General features: G+C 44.3%; 1 protein-coding gene across 1 annotated transcript in view; it reads left to right on the forward strand.

Moving 5' to 3' along the window:
• Positions 1-26,065, forward strand: part of TENM4 (teneurin transmembrane protein 4) — a 499,427-nt gene that overhangs the window by 286,579 nt on the left and 186,783 nt on the right. The window contains 1 exon segment of the mRNA XM_045557253.1: positions 19,936-20,106. Coding sequence (XP_045413209.1) covers positions 19,936-20,106 — 171 coding nt within the window.

A 26,065-nucleotide genomic window follows, 5' to 3' on the forward strand; every position in this document is an offset into this window, starting at 1 on the left:
AAACCAGGAAGCGTTTACAGCCATGGCAATAATGCCTTATTTTATAGCATTTAATTGTTTTTTAAACATTTTCACCAAGGAGGTGTGGTGTGGAGTAGTAAATAACACTGGCTGCTGTTTATCATCAATAGTGAGAGCAGTTAGCTCTGACCGTGTGCTGTCCACGTGCCCCTTTCTGCTCTAAGCACGTTGCTTGTGTTTTCTCATTGAAATCTCCTAACAACCGCAATTTACAGGTGAGGACACTGAGCCCCAGTGAGCTTGAGTAACTTGCCCACTGTCACACAGCAAATGCTTGGATGGGATCCACCTGACCACGGCACTCTAGCTCTTGAATTAATACTTTTTAAAATTTTTTCTCTTTTGAGCTCACACTCTTAACCCTCATACCATCACTTTCCCATGCTAGTATTTGGTCCTTTGAATTTTTACTATGTGCCTAGCCTTAGGCCAAGCCCCATTATGTATGTCATCTCTCTGGACCCTCACAACCATTCTGTGGGATGAGTATCATTTTCTGCATTTTCTAGATGAGGAAACTAAAGCTCAAAGAAGTTTGCAACTTTCCAGGGTCACACAACCAGTAAATGATAGCCGGGATTCAACCCTGACGTGGGAGTTCAAAGGCCACGCTTCCAGCCACCTGCTGCATAGGTCCTGGGCACACAATGAAGAGTCAAAAGGCCCCAGTTCAGAACCAGGCTCTATCATTTGCTGACTGTGTAAACTTGGGCAAGTTGCTTAACCTCTCTGAACCTCAGTTTCCACTTTGCTCAGGACTTTTATAACAGTTGTGGCTGGGATGATCAGTGCACTTCATAGGAGAGGAAACCAAGGGCAGCATCACGGCTCAGAGCGTGGGTTCTGAAATGAGGCTGCTGCTTTCCAGTCTCCGCTCTGCTGCTTACCAGCTTTGTGATGCCAGGCGAGGTGCCTTAATCTCTCTCAGCCTCAAAATGAGGGTAATAATAGTGGTTACTTCACAAGCTTGTTGTGAAATTCCAGTAAGATAATTTGTACCAAGTACCTAGCCCACTGCCTGGCACAGAATTAGATACTGTTATTATTAATAGTATTATTAGTACCATTAGCATCACAGGAAAAAGAGTATTAGTGACTCCTGAGTGGCACTAAACTGGGGCCAGGCCCGCCTCACTGCAGTGCCTGTGGGCTTCCCAGCCTGTGTTAGCCACAAGGGCAGCTGACAGAACAAGCAGGGGGACCCGTCAGAAAACATTTGTAGGGATGTCTTGCTGTCCCAGGGAAGCAGCCGTGAGAAGAGTCATCGCCTAAAAAGTACCTCATGTCATTTCTTTAACTGGGACAAAAGTTGATTTTTGCTTCACTGACAGTTGCCTATTCCTGATAAAGCTGACAGCTTCCCTGGCACTCTGAATCCCTACGTAAAAAGTAGACACTGAGTGACGCAGAAGAGCCACGGATTAATATCTTGACTCTTTAAGCACCTATCTTGCCAGATAGACCTTTGGAAATGGAAACAAAAAAGGCTCGTTCATAGTATGAAAACCAGGAACAGCGTCACATTTCACAGAAGACCTCAGTGTCCCCTGGCTGCGGTTTGGTCCGTCATCAGGCCCAGGTCCACCTTGTAGGGCGTCGGCAACATTTGCCATGGTTTCTGCAAGGCAGCATGGCGTTCGCACCAGGAAAGAAGACAGGATTTGGAGCCTACCCAACTCGGTGGAAATCTCAGCTCTGCCACCCTCCAGCTATGTGACCTTTGGAGCCTTGGTTTTCTCATCTGCAAAGTGGGAAAAATAATAGCACTGCCTTATAAGGCTGCTGTGCAGGTTAAATAGATGATGTGATACAGGAGATGTCCCTCGCTGGTGGGCTTGGGAGATTGTTGTTACCCCTCCTTGGCCCTCACCCAGACTGCAGTGGGACTGGAGGGTCCAGTAAAGTCCTCCTGGTGTATAGTTCTTTGCCTGTAGGAAACTGCACTGGGACATAAAGGGTGGAGGCACAAATGTTTGCCTCCAGGTGACTATAGTGGAACGTTGCAACATGCACAGTGGCAGTGAGGGATCCTTTTTAAAAATTAGGTCACATTTTTCACCTCCACCAGAAGCTGATTGTAGATTACAAAAAAAAAAAAAAAATCAGAACCCTTGCTTGAAGTGGTGATAGTTTAATTTATAAGTGAGAATGTTGCTAAGCTTAATGTTTAATTGCTCTTCTTCAAAAGGCAGCTCTTAGCTTTGCTTGCTGGAATATTATTGCAGTTCTTGGTCTGGAAGAGCCTGGGTCATCCAGTTCTCAAGGCTATCTGGGAACTGTTGATAGAGGTGAACTTGGGCATTAAGTGTGATTTGCATAGAATTGTGTAGACTCTCTCGAGATCTCTGACATTTCACTGTGCAAACTGGACTTAAGTATGGCAGCAATCCAGTTAGAAGAGATATTAGACTTCATTTCCCTTTAGGGTACTATTCTCACTCCTCCATCTCCTAATGCCTTACTCTTTGCTACATACTCGATTCCTAGCACAAAGCCTGGCACAAGGTAGCTGTGCTCAGTAAGACTTGTTTGAATAAAAGATCTTGCAAGATGGTTAAGTCTGCCAAGGGTAGTCTAGGCAGAAAAACAGGATGGGCAAAAGTGTGGTGGCAGAACTGTGCATTTTATGTCCTGTACTCAGCTACAGGTGAAATGGTCATGAGATGAGTAGAAAAAAAAAAGTACAAATAGAACAACACCCCCCCAATCCCCCCCCAATTATTTCCATCTGGTTCAGCTCATGCACTGTCAGGATCTCAGATGCTATTGGCTTCATAAGCACGGGCCTGTTGCACTTTGGGCCCGGGTGTTATCTGTGCGCAATAGGCTCATTTTCTCTCCTTTCTCTTTGACTTTATGTCAGGCCTTTTGGACAGAAGCCATAGATTTAGCTTTATAGCCCAAAGAATGGGAAATGGAAATGATTGAACATGGTCTTTTAGGAGGAGGAAAAAGTGATAAAGATGCAGGATCCTGCATTAACACCTTTCTCTCCAAGATTGATTCCTTCATGCTGCTCTGTGGGAATTGCTAATAGCAAGACATATATAGATTGTTCTCTTTATAACAGAACCCAGACAGATATCTTCCAGCTCCCCAAAAGGAGGACGTAGGAGACCAGCATGGCTCTCTGCAGTTGTCTGAAATGCTGCCGCGGGGGAGGGGGCGGCAGAGGGCAGAGCCAGCCCGAGGGGTGAAATGATGGGAGGGCCACCGTGGGCTCCGTGGGAGAAGGTTCTTCTAACAGGAGAGCTGTTTGATGGAGTGGGCTGTGCTGGGGGAGCCTGTGTCTGGAATGAGAGGAGCAGAAGTTGCAGTCCCCAGACTGTAGACCAGTGATCGCATTTGCTCTATCCTTCTGCCAGCACTAGCCCAACCACCTGGGCAAGAATTTATTCTCCTGAAGCTGTAAGTTCCTCATTTGTACAATAGGAATCAAAACAAACAAATGGGCCAGGCGTGGTGGCTCACGCCTGTAATCCTAGCACTCTGGGAGGCCGAGGCGGGTGGATCGCTTGAGGTCAGGAGTTCGAGACCAGCCTGAGCAAGAGTGAGACCCCCGCCTCTACTAAAAATAGAAAGAAATTATCTGGCCAACTGAAATATATATAGAAAAAATTAGCCGGGCATGGTGGCTCATGCCTGTAGTCCCAGCTACTCGGGAGGCTGAGGCAGGAGGATCGCTTAAGCCCAGGAGTTTGAGGTTGCTGTGAGCTAGGCTGACGCCACAGCACTCACTCTAGCCCGGGCAACAGAGCAAGACTCTGTCTCAAAAAAAAAAAAAAAAAAAAAAAAAAAACAAATGAAAGACTGGCTAAAGTTAAGTCATTCAACATGTTTCATCGGCATGAAAGACTGTTTTCCAGTTTGCAGACCTGCCCTATGATAGAACCGTTTAGTAGTGATCTTTCTGGCAAAGGAAGTATTCAGGCAGTGGGTTGTGGGGTTTGTTTGTTTGATCATTCATTTGTTTTTAATTTGAGGAGAGTTTAATAAAGAGACTGATTACAAAAGGGAGGGCAGAGTGTCAAGGAATAGTGCCACCCCAGGCTAATGACAGCAGGTTACTTACTGTTAATGTCCCAGGCACGAGGGGCAGGGGAGAGAGGTTACCAGGACCAGAAGAGGCAGCCGCAGGAGGGGACTGCTTGGCAGGATTTGTGGTCTTCAGTAGAGGGAAGGTGGTGAGGGAGCCAGGGAACAGATATCTCAGCCTCACTCCCTTCCCGCCCTATGATCTCCTCCCTCTGGTGGAACCCAGCTAGCTGGAAGCCAGAGCCCCAGGGAACCATCCAGGCCCTGTGGATCCGCCTCCCAGGGCACAGCGGGGTGGAGAAGGAAGGAGAGTGAATGTGGAGGGCAAAGGGATAACATCGGTCTCCCCACCTGTTGTCACCCCTTTCCTTAGCAACGTGCAGGGCTCTGACTGTACTTCTAGGGGCCTCACACTAGGGTTGAGACCCAGACACTGCTCAGGCAAGGCTCCCTTACTTACCTTTGACCCCCTCAGCCACCAGGCCCAAACCCCCTCCTTTAAATCAGATTTATTGAGATGTAATTTACATACAGAGAATTAACATGTTTTAAGTTACCATTCTATGAATTCTGACAAACCACCACCCCAATCGAAACACAGAACATTTCTGTCACCCCAGAAAGTTCCCTCATGCCCCTTGGCAGTCAGTCCCCTCTCCTCACTCTCCACCTCTGACAACCACTCTCCGTCCTGTCTCTGTAGTTCTAGGCACTGTTTCTGAGAAGTGTAGTGCACAAAGAAGTGATTTAATTACTGGATTCAAAATCAGGTATTATTCAAAATAATTTTCAAACTCTAGGATATTTAAGTGGTGTTGAGAATTTTTTAAGATATAATTCAGAATTCAAGCTATTAGGACAAGGAAGAGAAACATTCTGGGGTTTTCTGCGTGTTATACTTAACCTCCTTGAAGGGCAGCAGCCAACACCTCTGCGTGGTCGGCGTGAACACACAGGTTTTATGTTCTTCTTCCTTCATAGGCCATTTTTTCATGCAAACAGTTTCAAGTACTGACATAATTCTCATTCTTGTCAAGTTTAATAGCTCTATTGTATTTGTGCCGTTACTACATCATTGTATTTCTGCTGTTACCAGTTTTTGCTATTATATTTTCATCTTGTGTTTTTTTTTTTCCCCTTATTACACTCCTGGTCTTTATCATAAGTAGCACTTTTGTGAACATCTTGTGCCTCTGCTCTGCTTTCTTCTTTGGATTACCTTAGGGAGGGTGTATTCCTCAGAGTCGGATTCCCGGGGCACAGGTGTGAGCAGTTCAAAGCTCTTGAGGTGAGTTTAACAGAGGAGCACTGCTCCATCCTCTTCAGAAGGATGGGACTGAATTCCAGGGCCTCCACAGGTGTCCAATTTCCCTGCAGTCCCGCCAGCATGGCACTTTGTGTCTCATCTTGGGTCAGCCAGTCTAACTGGTGGGAGATGGGGGGTCGGGTCACAAGGGGCTCTGATGTCCCAAGAGGCTGAAGGATCCCTGGAGTGGAGCCACCTGCCACCTCTCATCCCCCTCCCCACAGTCAGTTCTTTTTCAAGAGCTTAGCTTGCATCAGATGTCACTTAGTCAAGCAAGCCCCTCTGAGCCCCTCACACTAAGCCAGGAGCCCAGTTGTATGCTTTTATAGCACTCATGGTGCTCACACAATTGCTGCTGAATGACCGTGACATGGATTGTTTAGTGTCAGTCTCCACCTTTAGATTGTAGCTCCTTGCAGGCAGAAACAATTTCTGTCATGCTCAGTGTCGTAGCCACTGCTTCTTGTGCCAGGGTCTGGTGTGATGTGACATGTGTTCAGCAAAATTTTGTTGAAGGAGAGGAGGGGAGGATGTCAGGACCAGAACCCAACAGATGCTGCCAGGCATGGAGTGGAGGGAAAGAAAAAGTAAACATTAGTGGCTCCAAGTTCTTGCAGAGATCAAAGATGGACAGTCTACATAACATGAGAGTGAAAAATGGCTCCTGGAAACTAAAGGGAGGGAAAACTGGAAGAGAGAAAACCAGAGATGGCTGCTGAAAAGTGGTCAGCACGGGACACAGACCTGGCTTTGGACCTCATCGTTCCTAACTACTGCACCACTGTAGGCAAGAACTTCACTCTCACGGAGCCTCGGTCTCTCCTGCCCTGTGGACAAAGGTACTAGGCCATTGTGGGAGTGACAGGACTGTCGGGCACCTAGTTCTTACCAGCAAGAGCCACTAGTAAATGAAATCTGTCTTCCCTTCCCCCTGGCAAATGAGATGTGTTAGGTTTGAGGGCCAAGCAGTTCCTGAGTTTGGAAATGTTGTCTCAAAAAAGAAAAGACCCAAGTTCACCAGAATATTCATTTTATTCGTTTGCCCTCCGGACAGTTGCAAAGCCCCTGAGGAGGCAGCACAGCCCTGTCTGCCAGGAGGGAGCCCCAGCTGGGTCTCGGGGGGTTCTCCTCTACAACTTCGCCCAGGGAGTGTGGACAGGAGTTGATTTTACAGATTGTGGGCATCGTTGGAAAGGCTTTTTCCCTAAGTCTGATTTTTATTCCAGACTAATTACTGTGAAAGAACATAATTTAATTGCACTTAAGTGCAGAGAGAAAGAGGAAACAATCTCCCTGATGGCTATTCTTTCACTTTGTTAATTCCTAGCCTTGCGCAGGGGCATTTAGGTCCACCAGGGCCTGGGGGAGCGGCTGGCAGGAAGGAAGGCGGGTACAGGGGGAAGAGGACGGTGAGAGGAGAGGTGGCTGTAAAAATAGGGTGTTTCTCTTTCCACTCGGTGCTTCCTCCTATCAGTAAAACAACACAACCAGATCTGAACAGCTTTGTCCTTCTGCAGGCAGCAATATGGTCTAGCAGCAAAGGCGCAGAATTGGGGCTAGGAAAGACCTGCGTTCCAGCCCCAGCTCAGACAAGTTTTATAGTCTCTCTGGGTCTTGGTTTCCTCACTGGTAAAATGTCAGTAACTGTCTAAGAGTTTTGAGTATTAAGTGAGAGAATGTCTGCAAAGGGTCCAGTCCAGTGGGTGGCCCCCAGTGGATGCTGAGTAAATGCAATTCTCACCCTTCCCAGTGGCTGGATCACCTAGAGACTTTAAGCCCTCTCAGGTTTAGCAGCCAGGGGTCATCCTGGGATGTGGGAATTTGAGGTAATCTGGGATTAAGTAGAGGGAGCTTCCCCGCGTTTGGGTTAAAATGGCGGAGAGCACTGGCTGAGCCCATCTGCCGGGTTGCAAGGAGCAGACAGAGCCGGATAAGCTGGCATTGCGGCCTTTCAGCCATCCACAGCCTCCTGTAAAGCCACATGTGTAAAGAGCTGGTGGCAATACCAGGCAGATGATAAAAGTATGTCGCTGGTGTTTGAACCTTATCCCTGTGGGATCCCAAAGGAGAAAACATTTCATTCTAATTAGGAAGATCAAGTGAAGTTTCCCCAAGGCATTGAGCTTATAAGTCAAGTAAAATATTGAAGAGAAAGTGGGTATGGCTCTCTGGAAGATGGAACAGCCTAAACAAAAGCAGAGGACAGCAAATAGAAATGTTGGCTATTTTTGGCATCATTGTCAGAAGACTGCACATTAAAACATCCATTTGTGTGCTTTACTTATCTACGGGCCTCCATTTGTACTTTTATTCTATTGTACTGCAGACTTTGAATGTAGAACTACAGTAAATCACAACGAGTGCTGGTGAACACTGGCCGCCTTCCCCCTAAAAGGGAGGTTCCACTAGACAAATACATAAATACCTTGCCCTTGGTGAGGCCTTTCAAATCTGTTGATCTTCTGCAGTTCATGCACTGTATAGAATTATTAACTGCATTTCCTTGTCCTGCAAGCAAGCCCCAGATGTGGAAACTGAGGCTGCTGCAGTTAAATAACTTGTTCAGCTAGAATGGCTGGTAAGCAGTAGGGCTGGGCCTAGAAACTAAATTTTCTGACTCTAAATCCTGTATAGACCATGCTGCCTCTACGAGCGCTCCTCTAATGTCATGTGCCCCATACCCAAGGCTTAGGGAAAACGAGGGGCACTTTGCTGTCCTGTCTAAGGCTTTCCCTGCTCCTAGCCACCCCCAGCAAGGCCTAAGCTGATGTGCCAGAGACGGCAGCTCACAGGGACTGAGAGCTTACCGCGTGCCACGCAGGCACTGTTCCAAGTGTCGCGTGCATCTCCTCATTCAGTCTTCTCAGAAGTCTTACTTATCCAGTGAATATTTGTCACATGCCAACCGTGTGCTAGGCACCGATCTATCTTTATTTTCATTTTTAAAGAAGAGAAACTGAGGTCCAAGAAGATTCAGTCATTTGCTCAAAGCCACATCAGCAGTGAAGGGAGAGAGCTAGGATTGCCCCCAGAGCCCGTCCTCTTCTCCCTGGGCTCTGTCTTCCCACAGCCGTGGGGTGCGTGGTGCTCACCGCATCCGAAATGCTCCCTGCTAAAGAAAGAAACCAACTTATCTTCTTATGGAAGAAAAATGAACGTCCGCCTGCCCTGTGCTGTGTACTATGCCAGCATTGCCACGTACCTGTGCATTGAATGGGGCTGTGGTTTGCACCCAGAGTGCTTCAGGATTGGAGCAAACAGAAGGCCTGGATTATGGACATCAGGAGACCTCAAGACCCATCACTTACTGAGCAGTAGCACTCGTGGTATCTGATTCTGCTCTTCTCCAGGCTTCATCCAGCATGAGGAGATTGCCATGGGTGTAACATTTCACTTTGCAGAAAGCCCTTCCTGCTGGTGTGTGGCAGGCAGCTAGATTTATCACGCCCTTCAGCCTGGAGTTAGATTTTGTTCACAGCCTCCAGTGAGGAAAGAAAAAAAAATGCCAGTATCATTAATTGTGCTGTAGGCTCCATTTCATCACATTGTCCCAAATTTGCCACTCAGGCCATCTGTAGAATTGTACGGGAATATGTACTCCTCAGGCTCCTGTGTGTGTCTCAGTGTGTGCGTGTCTCTGTATATATGAGCAGACATTTGAATCTATCCAACTGAGTATGCAAAAGGGGTATCTGAGGGGAGATAGAGTAGGAGGATAGCAAACCTTTAAATGAAAATTTTCAGATAAGTAGCATTTTTCTTTACCTGAAAACTAGAAACTCTTCCAACTCATTGTTTATGTCTCCTAACTTTTCTGTAACACACTGAGTCTACTAAATAGTGCCACTATTAAATAGCACTGTACATACACTTAATTGCATAGGCCCAAGACTGTGCTGGTAGTTTCACATATATGCAAACATCAGTCTGTATATTAGGCAGAGACTGTATTAAATTAGAATATTTGAGTGTTCCTTCATTCATTAACTATTAAGCAACATAATAATAATGCTTACACTTCATAACCTATAAAGAACCTTCATTAAATATAATCCTTATAAGAACCTAGGAGATGGTTTTATGTTATTTCCATGCCAACATGGATAAAAAACCTGAGGGTCATAGTAGGTAAGTGACACACCTGTCGATGTGCAGCTGGTGAGGACCAGAGCTCGCTCTCTTCAGATCTGCTCCCCTAGGTACTAAGCCTGCTGGAGGGACCAGCAAGGAACAGGAAGCACAGGTACACACCCCACGGGGCAGTGGTTGTGGGAGAAGTGCAGAAATAATGGTAAGGGCGCAGGGCTGGGGGTAGCAGTCACTTTGGGCTGGGAATGAGGTAGGAAATCCTCACAGAAGAGGCCGTATTTGAAGGAGGCCTTGAAAGGTGGGGGAATTTTTTTTTAATAGAGAAGGTGGTAGCCATTCCAGGCAAAGGGCATCGTATCAGCAAAAGCACAGAGGCTGGATGGGCAGGAGGCTCAAGGGACAGAGAAATCCACACGGAGTGAGACTCCTGGGTATTGACTGAGAAGCAGTGTGGCCCATCAGATGTTGTGTTCCACAAGCATCTGAAGTGCTCTGTTAAAGTCCTTTCTGTTCTGAAGAGACGTTACCTCAAGTGTCTGTTCTCAGGGAAATATTGCCAACAAAATTTGAGCAAAATAAGGCAGGTCCATATAAAAATCAGATTGGCAATATTTTTTTCATTTTTGTCATTTCCACAGCTTTATACTGAATCAGAAAAGCAATGTAGTATTAGTGGTTAGGGACAGGTTCAGTCTGGATTGAAGCCAGATATGAGTTTATTCTCTACCTCTAATTAAGTGGTAACATTGGACAAGTTGTTGCACTTCTTTGAGCCTCAGTTTCCTCATCTTGCAAATTAGGGTAATAACACTACTTGCTTCACAGGCCTTTGTGAGGATTCAATGATACTGTTGATAAAGCACTTGGCACAGTGCTTGCCACAGTATAGCTTCCAGTTAATGAGAGTGGCTGCTGTTCACATTGTCATCGTTGTCGTTATTTTCATTATCGTGATAATTATCATGGTGCCCAGAATTCCATACTGCCTTAAACTTTTTAATGGAAGGGCTAAACCAAACCAGGAGTCTGTGTATAATCAAAGAGGAGAAACAGGGAACTCATATTTATCCGTGCTTTGTTCAGTGCACAAAGACAGACAGGAAGAAAATGTGATATGGTCCCAGAGGGCTAGAAAATGCCTGTGGGGCAGGAGACCGGGAAGCTGTAGGGAGTCAGAGAGGGACATCAAACACTCTGTTCTGTGAGATATTAAAGTGCTCTTTCAAAATGCTTCTCATTATAAAGAAATATTATCCCAAGTTGCAAATCCGGGTGGCAGGCTCCACGTTAAGCTGTCTGCCCTCATTCCTCTCACCGAAGTGAATGTTCCAGAGGGAAAAGGCCTAGCCTAATAATATACACACAAATTAAAACTCCATTTGAGGTACAGTTGGGACCACCTCCTAATTGACTTTGATCATGAAAAAAATCAGTTACATGGTTGGTTGGTGTGCCAAAGGAAATCAGGAAACGAGGGGTCGCTCCACAGAGCCAGGGAACAGTGTGTTTTCTAGTAGCTATGGAAATGGAACATAGCAACTGGCATCTTCTCCTCTGGCTAGTTCCCAAGCACTAACCAAGCCCACATTTTTCTTCTGCCTCATTTGATCATTAGTACAAGTGAAGGAGGGGAGAATGTGTCATAGTGAGAGGCGGGTCCTTTGCCAGGTCAGAACACCTTTATAGAGAGATGCTTTAGATGGCTTGTGAGTGGCGTTTACACTTGGATACAAGCCCCGCAAAGAAAGGAATCAAAGTATGGCAGAACTTTGTGCCAGTATTTTCCCCCTCTGGGGAAATGACAGGTACTCTCCCAGGCCTGGCACTGTCCTGGGGTGCTGACCACGCGCACCAGCACGGCAGTTTGAACAGGCAGCCAGTCCTTTGGGTTCCTTTGATCCCCGGATCATTAGTGAGGCCCAGAGTGTGAAGGGCAGATTGTGGGCCTTTTACTAGGTGTCAGCGCTTCTTCTGTGTGGAGTCACTTCCTGGAATGTTTGCGCTTTGGCAGTGATTTGATCAGAAACTACAGTTTTATTCTGATTGGGCGTAAATGGAAGGCTGCCCTGTGCTTCCTTGAGGACAGTGTGACAAGAGCTTGGGATTTGGAGTCACCAGCAGCTAGTTTTGGATCTTGACACTGCTATGATACATGGTGCAATTGTAGACAATCCTGGAGCCTGGGTTTTCTAGAGATATAAAATTAAATTAATAATAACTACTTTGTAGCTCTGTTTTGAGGAAGCTAATCTATAGAATGGGGTTACTGATAACATCTACCTTAAAGAGTTGTGAGTTTAAATAATATAATAATCAGCATAATATGCACAGGATAAAATTTTAGTAAGCAGGAGCTGTTATTGTTTTAATAATAATCTTCTCTATGTCTGTCTCCTTCTTTTCCTTGCTTTCTTCTTCACTCCTCTGGACTAGGTGCTAAGGGGCAGAGCTGGGAGGAATAATCCCTGCCCTGGGCAGGGCCGTGTGATGGCCTGACATGGCCTATCCTGTGGGTGCGTTCTCCTTACCTTAGACCCAGCAGATGACTCCCTTCACCTGAGAAGCAGGGCCTGGTGGGAGAACAAGTGATGAGGATGGCTGTCCTGCTCTTAACAGGATTCTCTGCGGTGACTTAATCACGGGTCATAGTGGAAAGAGCTCTGAACTAGGAGTCTGAAGACCGGCCCCAGCTCAGTCCTAGGCCCTGCCACAAATGCACTAGTCAAGCCTGAGTCTCTTCATCTGTGCAGATGGGTTGGCAGATCCCTGGGACCTGGAAGGTCAGTCATAGCAACATCCCCCAACACCAGAGCAAAAACTCAGGCTTCTCGACTCCTCGAGTCCTGGTATGTCCTTACTTCATTTTCTCAATGAAATCTTGGTGCACAATAGAAATGATGGTGGTGATACCAACAAAGAGGGTGCTTGGTGGTACACTTCAGTAACTGCCAAGCACTGTCACAAGGTCACGAAACACATCACTTCTTTCCATCTCTGCAACTGTTAGAGCCAGGTGATAATATCACCGTTTTATAGATGAGGAAACTGAGACTCATAAGTGTGCCATAGTCACATAGCTGTAAACATCAGAACCAGAAAAGGAACACAGGTCTGTCTGGCTGCAGAGGCTGTGCTCATAACGGCTGTGCTCATAACCGCTGTGCCATTTTCGTGACTCTGGAACCAGCACGGTGTTGGGAGTCTGCCAGGGGGAGGTCAGATAACTGGGCTGAGCTTAGTCCAAAGGCTGGTGGGAGGTGGCCAACTCCTAACTTAGTTACCTACAGAAGAGGTCTTAGCGTAGAGCCTGCGGGTGAAAGGTGTCCAGGAGAGACGGCTTTCTTATTCTATTATTGCAATAACAGCAGTTTGCTCTATTCTGTACAAATTAGATTTTGGTCCCAGTTCCCCTGCAACTTGCCTTGTCACCAGCTTTTGGTGCCCTCTGGTTAAACTGATATTCTCCTCCGCATCGATGGTAGGCACACCTGTTTCCTGCTTCCGTGGCTGACTGCGTCTCCTCCTCTGGCTCTGGACCGACTCTGCCTTGATTTACAGAAACGTTGAACAGCTGTGCGTGAATCCTTGCTGAAAGTCCCCCTTCCCCACAACACTGTGTGGTACAGAAAAATGATTAACTGTGCCCGAGTCCATTCTCCAGAAAACACTTAATTTGGAAGTGAGAGACAGTAGCCTTGATTGTTGCAGTCAAGTTTATCCAGAGACAGGAGGAAAAGCAATATATTTACTTGATTTAAAATTAGCCCCACGTAGTCACCAGTGGGATCCTGTCAGGCTGTTTTATAGTGATTCTGTTTTTAAAAGCTGTTTCATCCGTTGGGCAAATATCTCTATTGCCGTGCCCGGAGTCTGTCAGCTAACGGGAGCAGGAGAGGACCCTCGGTTTAAAAACATTTGCAGTTGACATGGAAGGGAAATTATGGGGAACATATAAAAAGAAGAAAAAAGGTCCTGTGACAGAGCTGACTTAAAGTTTTCGGTGGCTGTAGAAAGTAGGGATGTAGGCAAAGCAGAATGACAGTGATGATACAGCCGCCAGTCACCAAGCTCCTGCCGTGAGCCAGGCTTAATTCTAAGAAAATGTACATCATCTCATTTAACCCTTTGAGTTGGTTATTATCATCTTCATTTTACAGGTGAGGAAACTGAGATTCAGAGAGGCTGAACACTTTGCCCAAAGCCACAGAACCAGTAAACAAACAAGCTTTGAGTGCTTTGGATAGACTCAAACTGGCAGACTGACTCTGCCCACAGACAAGCCCCTAACTTGCCCTTCCACAGCTTTGTTTGTGGGGATCAGCCTTGGGTCAGGCAGTCAGAGGTGAAAGGATAGGGCCCCTTGCACTTTGCCCCTGAGAAGAAGAAAGCCCCTTAACAACTTTCTCAGAAGAACCAATCTGGCTATGCTGCCAGCAAAGGCTTTGCCTTAATTTTTTTTTTTTTAATTTTAATGTAATTTCAGGCATTGTAACTCATCAGCAGTGTGATGGGCCAGGAGGAAAGCCTGGACTTTGGAACCAGTCAGGATTTGGAACCAGATCTGAATTCAAGTGTGACTTTATCACTTCCTGTCCGCGTGTCTTTGAGCAAGTCTTAGAGCCTCTCTGAGCCTCCACTTTCTTCATTTGCAAAACCAGTTTCTCAGGTTTATGTAAGGATTGAATGAGGGAATATCCAGTCCCCTTGTCTAGTGTCTGACATGTGACGAATGCCCTAAGTTAGGATGCCTCCCCCCATCGTCCTTCTCTTCTACCTGTTGCTCCTGACACTAAGTTGTAGAGCTTCCTTTTTAATGTTGTTGCACTAAAGTGAGTGTGGAAACTAAAAAAGAATCTTACTGCTGTAATTCAAAGCCTGATGTCCATTTTATTCTTTATAGATTTTTTTTTCCAACATGCATACCTGGTTTTACAGAGGTGCAGTCAGGAAAACCATGCAATTTTGTGCCCTGCTTTTTTTTCCTCCTTAACATTGTATCTTAAGCCTTTTTCCCTCATTGCTGGTTGTTATAGCTATTTTTTATAATGATTGCTCGTATTCCATCCAGTACCTATACCATAAATTAGCTAAGTCATTCTCCTATTTTTAGACATCTAGGTTGCTTCTAATTTTTTTCTAGTTACACTGCCATGTACTTTGCTGTGTACATAGCTTCTTGGTCTGGAACTTTTCAATATCGTGGCTTTGTAGCAAAACCAGGAATAAAACCTTGGGAATGAAAGCCTGTCATTCTGTTGTTGTTGTTGTTTTGTCTTTTTGGTTATTGTTTTCTCCATTAGAGGAGCATAAATCAAAGAACTTCAGTGACTTCGATTTTATAGAAATGACTCTGTTAAGAAACAAAAAGCTGAGCACTAATATAGAACAGAAAAGTGGGTAGCTGTGTGGCTGAGTTGGTTCCTATGCCTTTCGAAACCAAAAATGTCACTTGAATCCACAGCTCTTTGTGGTTATAACCATCTCTAGTCACCCCCTGGAGCTGCTAATATACAGATGCAAGTGGGTTCCTGAGTTTGATGTTTGGAAGGGAAGTGGGCACCTTGACAGCAGAAACTCTCCTGCACTTGTGTTGGTGACTCCTGCATAATGATGTTGTTAATTGCCTCCTCTGGCTGGGTGCTGGGGGCAGCCTTCAATGTCTGAACATCTATGAAGCATTTCTTAAAAATGTCAAGATAGAGCCTGCACTTTCTGAGCCATCTCTCATGTCTTCTCACTGGGCAGGAAAAGGCGACGGGAAAATGTCAGCCTTGGGATCAGATTGACCAGAGCCAAAGGAATCAGAATGTCCCCCACCCTGGCTCTTGGCTTTTAGAAATCATTAACATTTCAATGTGGGTGATCTCGTGAACTCGCTACCTTTCCACAGCCTTTTTCTGAACTCCTTAGCATCTTTTCACCTTTTCATTGAATTACAAACTAGTCTAACAGAAAAGCAGTACCAAGTTTCTTATCTAGGCCACCTTCAGTGCACTTGAGGAGGGTTTTGCACAATAGTGATAAAAACACAGCATAGGGTGTGATATGGATAATCATGTGATGTACATTGGTGGTGGGTGTTTACCATTAATTCTTCAGGGAATACAGTGATTATAATGTATATTATTTCGGTGATCTGGTCCATTCTTAGGCTAGGGAGAACCATTTGTATTTGTTAGTTTTTTTTTTTTTTGATCCTTAATTATTATTTCTAAATCATTTGGATAACATGCACTTACTACTATATTCAGCTTCAAATGAGGGTTGCTGTCGGCCAAGAAATGTTTATTTATTATCACTTATGAGACCTCTCCCCAACATTTATTTCAAACTTTATTTGCTGGTGGCTTCATGTTGCCCATTTAATAAACAAATAAAGTAAATGATGTAAAAGAGCAAGCTTGGTTTGAGGACACAGGCTCTCCTGAGTTTGAAACTTGCCTCAAACTTCTACTAGCTCTACAGTCTTGCATAACTTACTTTACCTCTCTGAGTAAATCAAAGTATATCACTATAGCTCAATTTCTGTTCCAATTCCATTATGTACATTCTCCAGTGTTTTCCAACCTAACCTTTATATAAGGATGAAATTGAATCATGTAAATAAAGCATTTGTTACGTAGTATGCATTCAGATGAAACTGATTTTGTGTTTTTATTATGATGATGATTATCATAAAGGATAAAGAAGAGTGGTCACTTGATCTTATGTATTTCACGGGCAGACCCTTGCTGAACATGTGTTGTGTCCTGTGGAAAGAAGGCACTAGGGCAAACTCTCTTCCCCTTTCCCATAACCCAGAACTGTAAATTAACCACCAGCCAAACAATACAGTCAAAGAATTGAGGGGTCACTAGCATGACTTATATTTAAGATTTATATTTAAGATCACAGATTAAATGTCCCCTTTATTTTGGCTTCAAGACAACATTGCTGGTTGAACTCCACATCTCTGAATCTGTGCCTCATCCTACTCCTGTATTTCAATCTTAACTGCCAGCTAGCCATTTCGCATTCCAATCTTGGTGACCCTGAGTTTACTTCCCTACCCACCAGCCTCCAGAGTTATTTCCGGATGGCTACATCTCCTAAGAGAGTCAGTCTGAGTTGGAGTTGGATACAGAGCTCTGCTTTCTGGGGTAGTTTTCAGGAGTGCATCTTCTACTGGTCACGGAGGTGACTGGCCAGCCTCACAGCGGTGTGGGCCTCAGTGATTGGAAGGGGTGACATCCACCTCTACTCTCCACACCCCCACCAGCTGTGGACTGTCTTGCCTAACTACTTCCCCTGGGCCCCCAGACCTAGTGATCGTTTTCACTTGCCACACCTTTTTCCCCTGGCTTATTTCTCCCCTCAGTGTATTTTTTTTAAAGCAAGGACTTGCTTTTGCATGTTGCTAAAAATAAGAGAAAGCTTTTGCAATAAAAATGTTTCTCTTCGAAAAGCTGTGAGAATTCTATTCATTCTGGGATTAGTTAATTCTCATGACCTTTTAACAAGACAGCACTTTTGCACACTTAGATGAGATAATTGATTCTAATGGGGAAAGAAGCGCTGTTCATTTAACTGCATACACATGAGTCGTCTGTAGCTCAGTTTCTCCGTTACCTTTGGTGTTGCCAACACATACATTAAAACAGTAAGAAGGTAAGCAGAAATGTGAGCTAACTCAGCCTCAGAAGTAGCAGAGTATTCATTCCTTCCAGGCAAGCTAACTGTTCTGTTGTTATTGTCAATTACACAAAGGTAGCAGAGAGCATGGCATAGCACCTCAGAGAGTGTCTGGTGCCTAAAAAGGTACTCAATAAACGTCAGCAGCTATTGTCGTTATCATTATAAAATATAGTCATCCCACATATGTATAGTTTGCAAAGCATTTTACCACATATTTCCTCATTTGATACAACAGTCTTTGAAATTTCTGAAATTCCCATACCCATTTCTCAGATGAGAGGACTAGAGTTAGGAAGTGGCAGTTAGGATTCTAAACCAGTTTTCTTACTTCTGGTCCCACACACTTTCCCCTGCGTCGCAGTAACCAAAGAAAAAGCAAACGGTCAGATCTCATTGACCAGAGTGCGGCCCCTGGGCTAAAGCAGACTTGCGCCTGTCCCTGGATGGCTCCTGTTTGGACTAGAAGTCACAGGGGCCCCCTGTGCTCCAGTCTCCTCAGCAGTTTGTCGTGTCTTGAAGGCAGTGACACAGGCCCTCAAAACCACCATCCGTGACACCTTCTGTAAACTGGGGCCAGGTAACACACAACTTCCTCTCCACCTCACAGGATCCTGTGGTGCCACCTGAAAGATACTTAAAAGCCTTGGGGACTATTTGAAGTCTAAAGGGAATGTCTTTATAACACCCACCTTGCTAGATACAGCTTTTGAGACGTGCCCTGGCAAGGTGCGTGGAGCCCAGACCTTCACACCAGGAAGACTGACCGCTGATGGCGTGTGTTTTCAGGGTTTGAACAGTCTGGCATTCCAGTCTAGACTCTGCCACTTGTTAGCAGTTTAACCTTGCATATGTTAATCTTGTTGTGCTTTGGTTTCTTCATCTGTAAAATGAAGTTATTAATACTTGTCTTTTAAGACTTGTGAGAGTTAAAGGAAATATTGCTTTTAATACTCTTAGCACAATGCATGGCACACAATAAGCACTCAATAAATGATAGTTTTATAATTATCATTTTAATTAACTTTCTCAGCCTTAATGTGCACCTCTGTAAATTGGGTTTGGCGAGGTTGCCATGAGGATTACACGTCATATACACAAGTGAGCCAGCACATTGCCTGTCATACAGGAGGTCCTTAGTAAATACAATTACTCACGGGCCTTCATATCTCTGTAGATCCTTCTCCTTCTACTGACCCTCCTAATGGATCAGTTACCCTCTATGGGCCTTCTAGTCCTTCTGAATAGACTTTATTATTTGTCCGTCTTTCCTACTTGACTATGAGCTTGTTGAAGCAGGGACTGTCTGATTCAATTCTGGCTCTCTAGAATCTGTGATAGAGGGGGCTTTCAGAAAATGCCCATCAATGGAACAATGCAGTGAGTGCTACACACCAGATGCTGCGGGAGTCCAGGGACTTGAGTGCTTAACTCCTTATATGGGGAATTGGGGTGGGCATCCCGGAGGAAGGGAGTCTGGACTATTGACAAGGCCCAAGTCTTGAATCCTAAGATGGGATATAGCAGACATTTTGAACTAGATCACAAAGCTTTTTGGAAATAGGCTTCCTAGCCTTCTCAGGCGTTGTGTATCTCAAGGGATAACATTCATTTTTTGGCATCCTATGGTCTCTTGTAGATTGTTGTACATAACTATTTAGTAGTTGCTATCTTGGAAAAAAAATTTTTAGAACAGAAATGCATGCACATGGCACAAAATGAAAACATGCAAAAGATATATAGTGAAAAGCATGTCTCCCTTCCACCCCCAATGCATACTGCCTCTTTCCTTCATAGGACAAACTCACTGTTACCAGTGTCTTTCTTATATTTCCAGAAATACTGTGTACATATACAGGAATTTTTTTAACCCAAAGGTAGTATATCAAATACACTTCTGCATATTGTAGTTTTCCTTCCAGAGAAGTACATAAAGAGCTTTCTCACTTGTTTATGGTTGCATACTATTGTGTCCTTTGGCTGTCACTTCTCTTGCCCCTTGTTGATGAACTGGTTTCTAATATTTTACTATTGCAAACTATGCTGTGGTGAATAACTCTATACATCATTTAGTACATGCATGAATGTATCTGGAGGAGAAATTTCTAGAATTGGAACATTTAAGTCCTGGATAAAGCGTGTGTTTTAAATGTGCTAGCTTTTATCAAATTGCCCTCCGTAGGTTCTGTCCCAGCTTATTCTCACACCAGCAAAGTATGAGAATGCTTGCTTCCCATTCTCTGCCAATATAGTATATTTTCAACCTTTTTTATCTTTGCCAAGCCATATGTGAAAAATAGTATTTCAGACTTTGAGTTACATTTCTTTTACTATAAGTGATGCCAAGAGTCTTTTCTTATGATTAACAGCCATTTGTATTTCTTATTCTGTAAACTGTCTGTTCACATCCTATGCCTATTTTCCTACTGAGTTGTTGGACTTTGCTTATTATTTGTAAAAGCTACTTTTATGCTAAGAAAATTAACTCTTTGTGGTACAAATCGCAATTTTCCCCCTAGATTGTTATTTATCTTTTGAAGCAAAAAGCAAGAGCTTCCGAAACTCCCCCATCTCTGTTCCCCCCCAGCTCTAGCAGACTGTGAGCCCCTCAGGGGCAGGGTCCAAGCCTCGATCCCCTCTGTGCACCCCCTCCCCTTGCAGGGCCTGGCACTGCAAGCGCTCTTTCTGGGGGCTATTTGTTGAACTGAACTAAATGCCTGTCTTCCCCACCCCACCCACCCTTCCCTTATGGCTTGGGAGTTCCATTTCCACCTCCGGCAGAAAAAGATGACTTTTCTCATTGCTCACCACAGCCATGCACCTGTTTGGCCTAAACTGGCACCTGCAGCCGATGGAGGGGCAGATGTATGAGATCACGGAGGACACAGCCAGCAGTTGGCCTGTGCCAACGGACGTCTCCCTGTACCCCTCAGGGGGCACTGGCTTAGAGACCCCTGACAGGAAAGGCAAAGGAGCCGCAGAAGGTAGGGTTGCTGCATTGTCCGTGTCGTGAGTCCTCTGTGTCTGCCTTTGAGCCGAGGAGACCTGCGTCATGTGCCTGGCTCACAGCTCCATGCTCTAGCGCTTCGTCCATCCCTGCGCACTCCACGCCGGCTGCCGGTCCACCTTTGTCTTCATCGCAGTTCCTTGTCACTGAGAGCTCATGGGGGGCTTGGGCAGGGCTCGTGCTGCTCAGCGATGTCCCATCCCATGCCTCAAGGGGGCTTCACACTGCTGGGGTGGCCATCTGTGTGGGGTCCAACAAGCCCTTGCGGGCAAACCTCATGGGACAAAGGGGCATCTGTGGGAGTGGGGTGCGGTGTGTGGGTAGACGGTGTGTTGTAATGGAAGGATTCTTGAACTCTTGTGGTTTAATGGAAACACCACTGCAAATGGTCTAGCATTTACCAACCATGTGACCTTGAACAAGTCACTTAATTATCCTGAGTTCCACTTTCCACATCTGAAATAATAATAACCATTAGTGTTTGTACAGCTTGTTTATTTCAAAGCTTTTTCTCAAGCGATTGAGTTTTACATTTAATCCTCACGGAGATCCTGTGAGGTAACTATAATTATTTATGCTATTCTAGATGCAAAAACTAAGGATCACATTAATTAAGTGGCTTGGCTAGAGTCTCAGTAAGTGGTGGGATCTGGAATATGAGCCCAGGTCTGTGAATCCAGGGCTTTTGCTGTCTCCGTGAGCTTCCCTGCATGACTCAGCCCAAGGCTACAGGATCCTGAAAGAGATGTGGATGTGAAGTTCTGTTGTACAGTGAGACACGGATATTTCTCTATCAGTGATGGAAATGGTGATAGTGTTTGGCTTTGGCAATCTTAAATGGGACATCCATAGACCCATGTTCTGAATGTCTTAGAGGTCTTTCTAACATGCCATGGACACAAATCCTTTCACTGTCAGCCAAAAGAGTGGCACAGACTCACAAAAACTGGCACCAGGAAAGATATCAGAGCTAACAGGCCAGCCTCGTTGTCATTCTGAGCAGTGTGACCATTCCTTCTCCTGCATCTGCTGTGGCCTGCTTTATCTCTCTGGTGTCCCCTCAGTCAGCAAAGTGGCTACAGCTTCCTCTAACCCTCACTGCTTCCATCTTCTTTCCTCTCAGCTCAGTTAAGTTTGAGGTCCTGGCATTTGAGCTTCTCTGTCCTTAGGAGAATTTGCCTTCCAGCAGTCGGTTTGGTTAGCAGGGTGGCATGTGTTTGGTCATAGTGTCTACTTGTGACCTGTGAAATGATGATCCTGAAGGCCAAAGTCAACTCTTGGCCTGTGGTCATCTTTAAGGGAGGTGAGGACTGGGGGCATTTCTACAGACCCAAGCCAGAACCCCTGCCCCATATTTTCCAAGGCAAAGCCAGTCCTCCCCTTTTCAGAGATTTTCAGACTTAAAACACTGAATAATTTATACTTTATTTGCCCCTTAGTGTGATATGGAGGGAAGTATCATGAATGGGGCCATGGGAGGAGCTCTGGGTTGAGAGTCAGAGTCCCTAAGCACACTTCTAGCTGCTGCCACCAACCTGTGGGGTGGCCTTAAGCAAATCCCTTGAACAGACTTTCTGGGCATCATTTTCCTCCTCTTCAAAAGGAGGATATTGAACTAGATTCTCTCTAAGGTACATTCTTGTTTGTAAGTTGTGTGTATGGAATTAGTAACGGGATCATCATATAACACTGGACAGCGCTTCCTAATTTTTTTTTTCAAGTTGGCCCTGTCCATGGTCCTGCTTGTTGGCGTGTGGTGCCCATGTCAGTCTATCGTGTCAGATGCCAGGTTGATACCATGAAGTAAGGACTGCCTTAGATCAGCATGTGTGAATGTATATTTAAAGTATACTCAACCCTCAAGGAAATGGTGAAGAATCTCATTTAGCAAAATGTATTTTCTTTCCTCCATGATCTCTATCAAACCTTCTTTAAACAGGAGTTGGATCTATCTGAAATCTCCCACTCTAATGAAATTAGTTTGTGGGTTGTTTAGGTTTTGTTTTGTTTTTCCCAAGGAGCAGGAGGTACAGATAAGAGACAAAATAAAATTGGAGCAGTTTATTGGTTTATTTTAATTGGAGTATTTTTGCTTAAAGGGATTATCTGTCATTACTGATGCAAATGGAAATCCTGTTTACAAACCCCTTCAATGCAGTGCAGTGCTGGGAAGTGGTCAGCATCAAAAGCAATTACTGTGACGAAAAATACCTCAGTCTGGAAAATCAGAGGACAAAGGTTCCTATAGTTTCTGTGAGACCACATGGTTCTCAATTTCTTTTGCCCTGTCCATAGCAATGTCTACTCAGTTTATGTTTTTAATTGTGATGTTAAAAATGTAGTTCCTTAGACATATCTCAGTGGAGAAAGTCTTTAACCCTGATGTGAGTATATATTTCTTGTCCCATCTAAGGGTATTTGAGAAGAGAGCTGATTCCAGAATTAAAATTAGAGTCTCTGCTCTGCAACGATGGGGGAAGCAGAGTAGTATGACAGAAAGAAGAAAAATGGGCCTTGGAACCAGACAGTTTTTGGACCTGACCCCACCTTATACTGGCTATGTTAACTCGTGCCAGTTACTGCAACTCCTTTGGCCTCCTAATCTGCAGAACAGGGATGATAATACCTATCCTTTCAAAGCCTAAGGTGAAGAAGCACTCAACAAATATTAGTTCCCTCCTTGTCCACTCAAATCCCAAGCTATCCCATATTTAAAGTTATTAAATTCCCCCAAATCCAGACTAATTAACATTTCCTCTAGAGATCCTGCAAAGGTTTAGGGTAGTTTTGAATATTTTAAAGGATATAGATTTGTTTAATTATATAATACAAATTAAATATATGATAACCCCAGTATTGTAAATGTTCACCATGTCTTTGAGAATAACAACAAACTGCAATTCGTACTATATTTTCAAAATGGCTGTAACCATTTCAGGGCTGCCATGGGACAGAAACCAAATACAGCAGCCTTTCAAAATAAAGACACAAGAACTTATGTTACGCATTAATGGAGAATGGGGAAAAAAAGCATTGACTAAACAGGCATTTCTGATGGTTGAATTGGTAGGCTCTGGATAGCATTTTCTTCTTTCTGCAATGAAATCAGAATTGCCCATCAGTTTGAACCATGCAAATTGCCGTGCGCAGGCTCAGCTGGGCTCTCCAAAATGGAGCAGCTTATTTTGATAACCAAATAAATTTCAAACAGTTGCTAAGGAAACTAAAGGATTCTTTGTGCAAGTTCTTGCACTGCAAAGAACCAAAAAGGTGGAGGGAGGGGGAGAATGTTAGTTGATTAGGAGTTTAGAACCTATGTAGATACGTCTCAGTTCAGGAAAGTAAAGACCGTGATTGGGAAGTACATGGAATTTCAGTTCTTCCAAATCTTGCTTATTTGACTGAGCTATCCAATCATTTCAGCAATTTGTTGAGAAATTTATTTTATAGACATGATTGCATATTTGCACAGCATTGCTGTGGGAAGCCCAAGTCTGTCTAACCTTACAAAGCAAAGGACTGTCTCCAGTGGAATCTGCCCTGTGAAATCTATTCATGCTCTTGGGGAGCCCTAATGCTGAACTGAGCTCTTCATGCTATTAAGCCTTTGGGGGTACCCAGTGATGGTATAGTATCCTTCTCATGAATGTTTTGAGACCCTGACTGTTGCCCTTTAACTTTGGGACCTGTTTTCAAGTTCCAATGCATAAAAATGATCAACCTCTTGTATCCTAGGGTAACAGGAAATTCTTTTTTTTTTAAATTTATTTATTTCAGGATATTACGGGGATACAAACATTTCGGTTACATATTATGACTTTGCCACACCCAAACCATGATTTGAAGCGTGCCTTTCCCCCCCAACAACACTCACCGCATCCATTAATTGTGAGTTTACCCACCCCCAATCCCCCAATACCTGAAGAATATTACTACCGTGTGAGCACCATAGTGCCATTTTGATGATGAGTACATGTGGAGCCTATTCTTCCATTCTTGTGATACCTCACTTTGGAGGATGGGCTCAAGTTCTATCCAGGAAAATATAAAAGGTGCTATATCACCATTGTTTCTTATAATTGAGTAATATTCCATTGTATACATATACCAAATTTTATTAATCCACTCATGAATTGATGGACACTTGGGTTGTTTCCACATCCTTGCAGTAGTAAATTGTGCATTATAGGAAATTCTTAAATGGGCCTTGGATCTAGCTTGTCTAGCTTTGATATTTAGCCTGCCACTCGACTCCTGCTCTTTAAAAGGGTCAGTACACCCCACCACCACTGAGAATGTCTTTATAGAGTTTTAATTAGTCATTCAATTTAGAGCTCTCAGGAGCCATATTCTAGTAAATAAAGAGAGAACCCAAGTGGCTTCATCTCTAAAAGGTTTCTTTTTTTTTTTTTTTAATTTTTTTTGTAGAATATGTTGCCCAGGCCAGGCTCGAACTCATGACCTTAAGTGATTCTCCCACCTTGACCTCCCAAAATGCTCAGATTATAGGCATGAGCCACTGTGCCTAGCCTCTAAATGTTTTTTGTTTTTTTTTTAAGCATTCTGAGCCTTAGTATATAGATTTTGGTCTTGTGAGAATTAACTGAATTGATACATGTGAAGGTGCTGCCAGTGTGATTGGAGCTCATTAACTGGTAGCTAATACTACAACTAATTCTACTTCCTCTACTTCTATCACTATTTCTACCACTAATGTGTATTGTTAATATTATTATTATTTGTTATTATTTTCCAGAATGTAGGTAGGGATAAGAAGAACTTTATACATAGGACTTTCCTCCTCCAATTGCCTCTACCCTCTGCCCTCCCTCATTACTCTACCGTGGGTAGGTTTTGTTTCACGGGGGGATATTTTATATCCTAGTGCTCACAGTTTGGTACTTAGAATTAAGGACAAATACTCTCATATTAATGGGACCTAGAAAGTAGAAAGCAATAAGCATTTTCAAAAGACAAGAAAGGAGGAAGGTATTTCACGCTGCCAACCCTCAGCATAGCTCTCTCATGACTCTTCCCCATCAGGTAAAGGTGAACAGTGGGCTGCTAGAGCTGTCCCCTCAAGAGCCCCCAACCAAGCCCTGTGGCTGGAGTGTGGAGACCCCTGGCAACCAGAGGTTCTTGAGTTCCTGGTGGAGGGGAGGATATGCCCTAGACCAGAAGTCACTATTTTTATTTCATGGTATACCCACCCAAGACAATCTTACCTCCCATCCAGCCCACCTAGGGGAAACACTAGAGTGCTGGAGGGGGGGAGTCCCCTTTTATCACCTCCTGTGGGGTAAGAGCCAACTTATTTATGCCTCTGAGGGCCTGCAGACCTCTGGGCTTAGCCTCTGCCTATAAGGCTGTAGAACCTAGCTGGTACTGGTACAGTAGCTGGCTCCTAAAAATACGCTCACTGGGGGAGAAAGTGAACTATGCAGGGTTCTCCAGCAGTATGCTAAAATGGGGGAGCAGTTTTCCATTACTGATTTTCAGAACATAGGAATTATTTGAATGCAGACAATTCTCAAATCACATCAGCTCTGACTCCCACCTACTCACAAAGGAAATGAGTCCTAAGAATTAGCAGTATTGCACTTATTTCTTTGCAGTTTTTAGGAGTAAGAAGCTCAGAACTTGTCTGCTTTTGTTTCATACTCCCTGTTAATTCTGCCTCCCTAGTAGAATTAAAAGCTGTGGGTATACTATTTCTACTTGGGATTTAGAAGAGTTGTGATATTGGTAACTCAAAAATCAGATAAGAAAGAATGTGAATAATTCTCTCCCATTATAATGCTTTGTGAATTTGGCTTCTGTCTTTGAACTTTGTGAATCACAGTGTGGTGGTTTGTGTGTCTGTATTTTGAAGGTAAAAGTCGGGGCACACTCCTTTCATAAAGGAATTAAATGCAAACTCTTTCCCCTGCTAATGA

This window comes from Lemur catta, chromosome 7, assembly GCF_020740605.2.
Source record: "Lemur catta isolate mLemCat1 chromosome 7, mLemCat1.pri, whole genome shotgun sequence".
NCBI lineage: Eukaryota > Metazoa > Chordata > Mammalia > Primates > Lemuridae > Lemur > Lemur catta.